This window comes from Scardinius erythrophthalmus, assembly GCF_964197995.2.
Source record: "Scardinius erythrophthalmus genome assembly, chromosome: 3".
Classification (NCBI taxonomy): domain Eukaryota; kingdom Metazoa; phylum Chordata; class Actinopteri; order Cypriniformes; family Leuciscidae; genus Scardinius; species Scardinius erythrophthalmus.
The window spans coordinates 5,682,290-5,693,509 of NC_138223.1; the positions used below are offsets into that span (position 1 = coordinate 5,682,290).

At 35.1% G+C, this 11,220-nt stretch overlaps 1 protein-coding gene across 2 annotated transcripts in view; it reads right to left on the reverse strand.

Moving 5' to 3' along the window:
• The window catches only part of mnx2b (motor neuron and pancreas homeobox 2b), a gene marked incomplete at both ends in the record, with an annotated part of 3,573 nt that extends 979 nt beyond the window's left edge, over positions 1–2,594 (reverse strand). Inside the window, 2 exons of one of the 2 annotated variants that reach the window (XM_081360424.1) lie at positions 76–236; positions 2,177–2,594. In XM_081360424.1, coding sequence (XP_081216550.1) covers positions 76–236; positions 2,177–2,594 — 579 coding nt within the window. Of the gene's footprint in view, positions 1–75; positions 237–2,152 lie in introns of both variants that reach the window. The other variant, XM_081360423.1, reaches the window with a different exon arrangement.
• Between the last annotated feature and the right edge of the window lie 8,626 nt (positions 2,595–11,220).

The window sequence follows — 11,220 nt, forward strand, 5'->3', positions numbered from 1 at the left end:
TCAATAGTGTAAATCTGGTAATCACTGTATAATGTATATCAAAACTCGTCCACTCGCTGACTCACACTCCTTTACCTGTGTCTCGGTCAGCATGAGCGACGTGGCCACTTCGAAGCGTTTGGGTCTGGAAAGGTACTTGTTCAGTTTAAACTGGTTTTCCAGCTCCAGTAGTTGTTGACTGGTGAATGCTGTCCGTGGCCTTCGACATTTACCCATCAAACCGGACTGGGGGGCGGCTGTAAGACAAAACCAAAGAAAGAGGACATTAATAGATTGTATAAATTATAAACAGGTTTCCCACAAAAGACCATTAAATTGAGTTTTTGTTGTAAGTGGTCCAGGTCAAACGGACCCACATCCAAGTGATATTTTGTGTAGATATGAATCAGATCTTTGGGTGATGGGTTATTTCAAGTCTGCGCAACGCTAATGAAATGCAAATATTCTGCTGCAGTTTAACATAACTTCATGTTGAACTTAAGGGCAAAAATGTTTAGCAGCATTTTCACTTAAAAGCCTGCATAACGTCATTGCTAAAACTGTAAATCTCTTCCAAATTAATAAGAGGCCTCTTGTGCCGGTATATAAAAATTAAGCACCAGCCAAAAGGGATACAAGCTACTGTAATCCACGTCTAGATTATTTTTATGAGATTTTTGTCTCTTTTATGTAATGTCAAGGACTTGCAGGGTTGGAGACACACACACACACACACACACAAAAGAAAGCCTAGAATTTGTAGCTATCATTTACCATAATAGCTTTACTGCAGCTTATTGTTAAACACAGTTGAAGCGGGGCTGGGCGGCCATAAAATGCAAGAGCAAGCCATTAACTTAATGAAAATTCAATGAACACTTTTGGGATTTTATTGATGAACTACAGTATGTTTAAGGTGTTTGTTTATAGTTTCTCTCTCACACAAAGACAATTTCCATCAAGCTGACATTTATGGCTTTATAAAGAAGCCAAAAATAAAATTATATTATTACAGTTTGGTGTAAATCCTGGTAACACTATATGGAAACATTGTTCAATCAGAGTGTCAAAATGACTTTATTGTTGAGTTGTTGTTTCTTTAACTATCCAAGGATAATATAATCTTTCAATCAAGAGTGTAGTATCTGTTAAATATGATCAAATATATTGGCTATTTGTTTCTTTACAACATATTATTATATATTATAATTTTTTTAAGTTCTTTAAAATGATGCTTTCAATTTTAAAAAGCTATTTTAATTGCAAATACATGTTGAAAAAACTAATATAGAGTCATCATTTCCTGATACTGTCTTATCATTTAGCCACCTAGATTGTCATTTATAGTTCAGCAAACTAATTTCGCCACATGTGACCACCATGATTTCAGTTTAATAATCCATCAAACAGGAGTTATAAACCATCATAATTGCTTAGTGACAAATTAACTCCAGGTCTTTCAAGAGTCACAGGTGTGTAAGCACATCTCTCTCCCTCTGTTTGCTTTTCTTTACCTTTGATTATGTTGAAAAGGATTTCATGAGCTTTTACAATGTTTGCTTTCAAACCGAAAATGGCGGTAATGCAACAAAATTTTGGTGTATGGCAGTAATTATGCCATAATGATGGAGGTGCACAATTTATGTACCCTGCATGGTTTGGAGAAAACTTCCAGTGACAGCTTATTTTTCTGTTTACATCAGATGCTTTTGTGTTTTTTTTTAATTAGGAAAAACTGTCTTTTGTGCTCATGTGAATTCTGAGTACTTTAAAACAGCACTGAATAAGGAATTATTTCTTTGAAAAACAAAGTCAATTTAGAACCAAAAATAGCTCCAAATGGAACTTATAATGCTTCACAGATCATCTATTTATATTTAAGCAGGTCAAGAACTTGATTTATATATTTTAAATCATATATTCAGATGCAATTATTTAATTTTCATATAGCCCTGTTCATATGTGAATGTAGATCAACTAAACAGTTTAGAATTATGTTAAATAAATACAAAAGTTATGCTACTCCACAAATTTATTCGATAAGAATAACAAACGTCAATCATTTAATGCTTAACAGATTAATAATGCATTCAAATAGTTAGAAACGTCATAGAGCTTTCACGAATCAAGGATTTTTGAATGTTTAGTAATGATTTAACAAAGTGTTACCCACTCATCTGCATGCTACCCCACTCACAGGTGTAATCGGGCAGTCGTGGGACCATGATGCCAGCTCGTATCCAGTGCTCCAGCGGTAAAGACCCGGCCATCGCCGCCGCCTTCAGCTGCTCCGGGTACGGGTGCGTCAGCTGCGTAAAACCCGAGTACGCCAGGGCTGGGTGCTGACCTCCCAACGCTGAAATGGGGTACATGGGCGTCGTGTACATGCCTGGAATTGAAGTGAGTCCCGGGTGTGGGAGATTGAGCAGCCCTGGTTTAGGTATGATTCCGGTTTGGAGGTGTATGGCGCAGGGGGACGGAGTGTCTGCGCGCCTGCAGGACACCGGGCTACCAGTCGGGCTGTCACTACTCAGTCCAGGTGATACTTCTCGGGTCCCTCGATGTGGTTCTTCAGCCAGAAGAGCGTCGATCCTGAAGTTCTTTGATTTTTCCATTGCAACGCTTCTAGGTTGTTTGGAGTTGCAGGAAAACACTTGGATAGCTGTGTTTTACGCACAGATACATGCGTTTTAAACACGATTAGTGATACTTTCTGCTCTATTTTTAACTTGTGGGATATGTAGAGTTCGGTCTAACTGATATTTGGAACTCAGCCCATGAGACGACCAAAGTACCTTTAGTTAATAAAGTATCTCTAAACTTTTACGCACAAAAAAAGAAAAAGAAAATGCGCCCAGAAAGGATGTGCGATCGCTAAATCGTTCTTTAACACGGCGGTCTCTTGTTTAGAACAGTATCTCTGTCATCTGCCCTGCTCTCTGAACCTCTCCGCGCGTTCACATCTCAGTCATAACGCCTTTGTGAGCGCTGATTGGCTGCTGTGGATGTCCCGCGGGAGTAGATCACTTGACAGTTTTCTAATTAACTAATCATACTGTAGTACAGACTCTTCGAGCACGTCCTTGGACTGAGACTTGTTCCTCAACCAACATCAGAGCAACGACGCTTGCGAAGTTTCCAAAGTGCCTGAAACCAAGCGTTTCTCGTGGCTTACTGTAGCTCAGTTAATCGCACCAACTGCACGTTTAAAGGTATCCCTAAATCATCTAAATTAATTAATAAATGACACAATAATAGTAGGCTATATAAAAAAATTCTTCTCGCGATAAGTTTTATTTATTTTGTAAGATTATTATGCTGCTTTTACTATTTGTTAGACCTTAAAACCTGCATTTGGTGCTTTATAATTAATAATAATTATTGTTATTATTTAGTATCTCACATAATATCAAATAAAAAACAACGTCACTGAGCAGTTGTCCAAGATGTAGCCCACATATTAATACTAATAATGCAATCTAATATGTTTTACGACCCGCTTATTTAAAGAATCTCGGCTGTATTGTCAAGATAATTTAATTGTATGACTTTACATTATACATAGTCCATATAATTATGCATTAACCTATATAATAAGTCAAATGTTCGCAACATTAAATGGTCTGATTAAAAAGTGTTTTGTCACATAACTCAAAAATGTAGATTATGACATCCAAATTTAAACTGTTTCATCAAATTCAGTATGACTAAATTAACCAGACTATTTGGATTTAGACAAATAAAATGTTTGTAAGCTCAGGTTGCTTCATAAAGTTTTTTTTTTTTTTTTTTTTTTTTACAGTACATTATTATTAATAATAATAATAAATGCTTGTACGGCGTGAAATTATATTTTCCTATGAGAATCTCCCATCAGTTCGAAAATACAGTTTGTTGCTCATTTTCATGAACTTGAGTGTTTATTCCACTAGGCTATATATGATGGGTATTAAGATGCTTTTAATAAATTAATTTAAGACAAAAATTAATCGAAAAAACGCATAAATCCGACCGCATTTACATCGTGCGATAGCCAAAATAATCATCGCACATTTATGTTGTAGGTATCTTCTGTATAAATGCAAACATTAAGTATGCATTATAACAGAGGGAAACAAATAATAAAAATAGTTGTATACCTATATATAAAATATTGAATGAAATATAGGCAATTCGTTCAAAACCTTCATTCCATCATGACCTGCTTGTCGTAAACATGCAATAAATCGAGACGAAATGAATTGCAATTCGCAGCTGTTGTTTTAAATATTGCCAACATAAAAAAAAGGCAGTGGACGGTGGATTAATAACATGGAAAACAGTCCCTGCTCAGGCGACGTGAGGTTGAAACTGATATTTTCGCCTTGACCCGAGAAGATTGGAGCATCCCGCCCCTCTATACAGTAAATGAGTGCCGGGCTGCGATGCTGAAGCAGGCTGTGACTCAACACCTAGTGTGCTGCCTACCTAGACAACATGCAGTCTACATCGATTATGTCTTTGATGACAATGTATATTGTACATATTATTGCATGGTAGGCTACGTGAAAACAAAACAAAAAAATGTAAATAAAAATTCTTTTTTTAATTTTATTTTTTATCTAAAAACAAATTTAACCAAATATGTGGCTACCAAATATGCTGTCTAGTTAGGCAGCTCACTAGGTTTTGAGACACAGCCATTGGAGCTAATTTGCTCAAGAGAAATCAAGCGCTCTTCGCATATTCCCAGCAACCTCTGCCTCTCCCTCCCCTCGGCCGGTGCGCTGCTTTTATGATTTAAAAGTAATTTAAACATCCCGGCCACTGGTAAATCCGTCTTTGGCACTCTGTGACAGAGGTGCGCAAATTAAATTGAATCAATGGCCTCGTGTCCCGTCCTCTCTTTAGTAGGCCTATTGCGCGCGCGCGCTCATGCAGGTTTGTTGCATGCTTGCCAGTGATTCATTGCAATGACATGCATTGCAAAAATAAGACTGCTGACATATATCTGTAACAAGAATGATTGTGATTTATCTGGTAGCCTATATTTCTGTATTTTTATTTTAATTGAAATGTTTAGATTTAATTTAAAATGTTGCAGTGTTTTGCAGATGCATTACTTTGCGTTCTTTCTAAACATTATGTCTGAATGGCCTATCCTCTTTTATAGCTCAGGTGTCTTGATAGAAATCTAAGTTTTATGTTTTACTTAAAGGGATAGTTCACCGAAAAATTAAAATTGTGTCATTACTCACCCTCAAGTTCCAAACCTGTCTGAGGTTTTTTTTTTTTTTTTTTTTCTGTTGAACACAAAAGAAGATATTTAAAAAAATGTTTGTAACCAGACAGTTGACGGGTATAGCAATTGACTTCCATAGTAGGACAAAAAGTCAATGGCCACCACTGTCTGGTTACAAACATTCTTCAAAATATCTTCTTTTGTTCCATACAGAAAAAAAAAAAAAAAAAAAAAAAAAATTCATACCGGTTTGGAATGAGGTTGATTAAATAACTTTACACTTTTGGGTGAACTATCCCTTTAAGAATCAACTTTCTCAGAAGTTTTTTCCTGAAGTTCCTTAATTGTTGATACACAGTTAAGAGAATTATTTAGTCAAGGACTTGATGAGAAATGTTCAAGTTCAAGAAATGTTTAAATACTTCATATTGATATCTCATTTTAATTTTCAGTTTGACCGCAGACGATATGTTTGAGCACAGTAGTCATTTTCTACATTTTACACAAAATTATGAATGTTCTAAAATAATTTTGTGAATTTTTTTCTGTTTTACTACATGATGTAGTCTAGATCAATGCTTATTTGAATGTTCATGCATGTACAGTATACAAGGCACACACTGCGCATTCACATATCGCCTTTAGATCACATATCACAGTGCGCTCTTGATGTGCCTTTCAAAGTCAAAGTTTATCATTTAATTTAAGGCCTGTAAACTTTAGTACCTGTCGTGTTTACAGAACATTAAAGGCTTTATCTCTGATTTCAGACATATTCTGCGGTCATTATCGCAGCTCAGCAGTGATCAGACAGCTAGTGCCTCATGACCTCTGTTTGATCCTCTGCCTGAGTCAGCAGCTCAATTCTGATTAGCATGACCCCAATTCCAGTCTGGAACAAACTGGCCTGTTGTTCATCTTTATTTTGAAATATAATATGTCTGGAGCAATAATAATATCCTGGAAGTAATATTTGCATGGACCCCTCACATCAGAAAAGGTAAAAATCTAGTCTATTAGTAGATGGTTTATTAAACGTGTGCCATTCAACGAGCGCTTTTAGTGTACCAACTTTTGAAAAATTAGTGTGAGGTTTCATCTAATGCATTATACTAATTATTCCTGCTCAGGAAAGATCTCTGAGGACGGCTCCTTTCTTGGCAGAGCTTCCGAACGCTGATAAACATCCAGCTTTTACCCAAATGACAGAAAGTAACTTAAAATCATTCTTTTTCATGTCAAAATCATGTTTTCGTCCTCGATTTGCACCTTTCAGTGTAATTTGTGCTGCTAAACGTAATATGCTTTTATCAGGACTCATAAATTCATCTGGGCTGGCATGAAATGATGTTGCTTTATTATGTTGATCAGTTTTGTCATGGCTACAATGACTCTGTGATGGGTCAGGAAGCAATCATTCGTTCAGATAAGACGACTTCAAAGATAATTATGACACCTCCTGTCCTCGCCATCTGAAAACACTCTTCATATTTACATGCAGGGTCATATACATACAGTATATGTCTTAAATGATTGAATATTTAATCAAAAATATTTAGAACAATATAATTAAAATAATTTGTAGTATTAACAAATTAAGAATTTGTATATTATATTAATATTTAACAATTTTATAGATGGAAATCATATTACTGACTTCACCTTTATTACAATATCACTTTTAGAAGAACATTTAACACAAACAAAAAACAGGCAATTTATTAAGAAATATTAGATTTTACTAATTTTGTTTCCTATATTTGTAATATATATATATGTATATATATATATATATATATATATATATATATATATATATATATATATATATATTTTTTTTTTTTTTTTTTTTTTTTTTCAATCTAAACATATTTGTTTTGTTTTAATTTGTCATCAATTTATAGTTCCAAGTGTTTTCTTTTTTCTTTAATTATAATATTTAAAATGTACATGTTAATATTGTTTTTATTTTATACATTTTTCCGTTAGACTTTTGTAAAAACAAAATCTAGTTCTTTAACGACATCATCCTCCAGGAAGTCACATCATTTTTTGAAGGGAACACAAAAGCACAAACATCAGTGAGTATTAGCGGACTGGATTAATTATGTGATGTTTTGCGGTATTAGTTGTCTCACTTTAAAACATCCATCCAGAAGTATTACAGAAATATGTGTGTTAATCTCAAAATCTCAAAAGATGGTTAAAATGAACTTTCCTCATGTAAGATAACAGAAGTCTGAACTCCCTTCAGAGCGTCTCCAAAGCCACGCCTCCTCCAAAACACATGAACACACACAGCAGAGTCTGCAAAGTGTCACGAGACGAGAGACGGCGTTAAACTACCTCATGTCTCAAAGCACAAATGAACATAGACTTGTACCACCTGACTGTTGCAGTTTCATGTCAGTGTTGATAGTGTTGCCATTGAAACGCATAAATTCGAGTCACGAACCGCTCCGAGTATAACGTCACAGGTTTCCATCTCTTTCAAATTACAGTAGTTATGGCGTGAACGCAGCATAAGCTGGTTGTTTTGGATCAGGAGGAACTGTTAAAGGCGGCTGCTGTTTCGTTTGCGCTGCTCTGTGACTGGCGTCTGTCTAACTCTGCATGAAACGCACTGATGACGTGTGATGTCTGTGCGCGGAGGTATGGAAATACGTATGTTGACAGGCAGGTAGGACATCGCGTTGGACAAACATTTTATGATCCTACGCCTTCCACAGACGATATATATATGAAGAGTTCAGGTGCAAAAGCCTCTAAGTGCCGTCTGAAATTTTCTTCTAGAATGATCATTTTTATCAAGCTTGTATAAGTAATTTCCCTTAAATGGCAATGAAAATTACCTATTAATTGTCATTTAAGTGAAATTACTGAACTTAAATATACGAGCTTGATAAAGATGATCATTCTAGAAGAAAATTCCAGATGGCACTTGGAGACTTTTGCATCTGAACTCTTACTATACACATTTAAACATTTAGACCACTTAACTTAGTGATTGCTATCAGGATGCTAAGAGACTTTTAACCAGCATAATAAAAAATGTTTCTGGTTGAACAAATCACCTTTGATAAAAAATCCTTAAATTAAAACACATTCACTGATTTAAAAGAGTTCAATCAGCCACATGTTAGTTTTTTCCACACAGGTAACAAACGCACCTTACGCTTCCAGAGATGGTGTGAGGTTTATGGCGGTTTAATGGGCCGCCTTTAACAAGCAGGTTTTTTATGGCCCCACACAAGGGCCTCATTGTGTGCTTGTAGATAAACAACCCATATTGTACCAATCACACACGAGAAGACATAATTACTTTCACCCTGATATCCCTGCTATCTCAACGCACCATTATCTCTTCCTTTAAGAGAGAAGACTGAGAGCTTTGAAGTTTCCTTTCTCCCAGAGTATCCTCCTGCCCGTTTCCCGCTCTCCATAATCTTTCATTATCTCCACTTACCTACAGCATATGTGCTAATTGATGTTGGTTTTGCGATGGATTACAGTGAATTTCCTTTGAAGCTGGGCGGCATAGTGACATATAAAGTCAATGAGGAAGTTAAAGTCATTAGCACACAGTAAGTGTGGCCTTTATTGGCTAATTTGTCTGAGAATGGCAACCTTTGGTTGAGATGGAGTCGGGACGCTTTCAACTTGTTACAGGCAAGATGATATGTCAAATAAGTTCAAGGCAATTTTTATGGTTATTTAACAAATTAACCTACACCATACACAGCTTTACTGGCAAATGTTGCCTTTGGTGACCTTGCACTATAAATGGCCTTAATGCAAAATATTATTATTATTTTTTTATTGTTTAACATCGCATGCAAATCGCTACATAATCGCTGAATGATGTGGCCTTTGGTCTTTCGATTACAAGTCACCATGATGCTTGCTCTTTGCAATTTTTAGTCTAATTGTAAGTGGTGCTTTCTTCTGGCTCATAGAGAATTGAACAAACCCTTCACCATAAGTATTAATATTCGGTGCGTTATTGGTCCCACCGTTTGTGCTACGGACATGAATAATACTTCAAATCATGTGACTTGTGTAGCGATGACCCTGAACACCCTAGCAATGACCTTGTAATCAGTTAGCCACACTAGAAGATATATTTATATAGCAGATTATTATTTATATACTGTATAGTATTTATTAACATTTTTAAAGTTTCAGACTAAAAGTTTTAGTAATTTATGTGCTTTTGTACATTTTTATTAGTTTTATTTTTTTTATATTTTTTTATTATCAGAATAATATAGGAGGCTGTGTTATTTTAGTATTTATTATAGTATTCATTAATATTTTTATATATTTTACATTTTTTATTTAAAATACTATTATAGTATTGAGCTTTTCTTTTAGTTTTTTTTCAATATTCATTTTAATGTGGGTTTAAGTTTTAGTCATTTTGTTATGTACGTTTGTCATTTTATATTTCAATTTAGCTTTAATTATTCATGTTTATTTCAGTTAGTTGCCAAGGCCACATTTCTAATTTGCCTTTTCAAGTTTTTTCATCTAATATATATATTTTTTTTTTATTGTACCAAAAATGATTTTTATAAATGCACACTAGCAACCACCTAGCATAGTTTTGCACAAACAAGGAACACATTTTCTTCAGGAGATTTTTCATATTTTAATATTTTTTATCACACGAGTTCATACTTCATCATATGGAGAAGAATTCTGACACTCTCCAGTAAGATACACATTTTTGTCCCTGTATTAGTTGAATCCTCGACACAGTGGAGTTGTTTGACTGAATAACGCAGCTTCACGTCCTTCTCAGAGAAGGGTGAGAAACATCTCCTGCTTAGACATTGACCTCTCTTTGCCTCCCTAGTCTGAAAGCTTTATCTCCACATCCTACAAGAGGACAACCCTCAGAGAACAATACCCCACCAGCTCTCTCTATTCTTCCATTGTCTCAGTCACACGTTCCCTCTAATTACCTGTGAGAATTGAAGACTTCCCAGACAACAATTGTGACAGCTCACACAGTGCCTAAATGGCTTGATTAATGATATAGACATGTTATGTTAAAATGTGAGTGTGTGGGGGGGCAGCAGATGTTGACACCATCTATTAACCACTTCAATTTGTCCTTGGTAAAAATTTGCATGGATATGCACGAACAGGACATCTATTTATCCATGCAGAAAAGTGGACATCTGACTGTCTGGTTATGATAAAGAGTGAAAGAATACACATCTGTTGAACCAAAATGGAAATTTTGAGGACATGTGTTGAGTTGAAATACTCATGAAGAAAATTACGTTAATGACGCAATTATGAATGCTTCTGTAATTTATTTGCACTAAAAAAAATGAACGTGTTAAGGATTTTAAAATGAATGCATGCGTTAATGTTGACATCCCATGTGGCAACATGGTTCAATTCGAGACAAAAACATTATTTAATATTATTGAATCAACCAGTTAACAACAACTAAAGTCATTTTTATCAGTCAGATCAGGTAGAAATGACTCCTTTAAGGGTTAATTTCTTGTTATCCTGTGGGCTGTGTGTATGTCAAGATAAAGGTATACCAATGTTCATCCTAAGTCTGAGTCTTTGAACAAAAAACAATGACTAATAATCAAGTGAAAGCAGTCATGAAATATTTCTAACATGTGACCCTGGATCACAAAACCAGTCACAAGTCGCACGGGTATATTTGTTGCAATAGCCAACAATATATTGTATGGGTCAAAATTATCGATTTTTCTTTTATGCCAAAAATCATTAGGATATTAAGTAAAGATCATGTTCCATGAAGATATTTTGTAAATTTCCTACCGTAAATATATAAAACATTTCTTTTTGTGAGTGAATGCAGCACAGTCACCAACATAAATGGACAACTTTGAAAGCAATTTTCTCAATGTTTCGATTTTTTTGCATCTTCTGATTCCAGATTTTCAAATAGTTGTATCTCAACCAAATATTGTCATATTCTAACAAACCATACACCAATGGAAAGCTTATTTATTCAGCTTTCATGT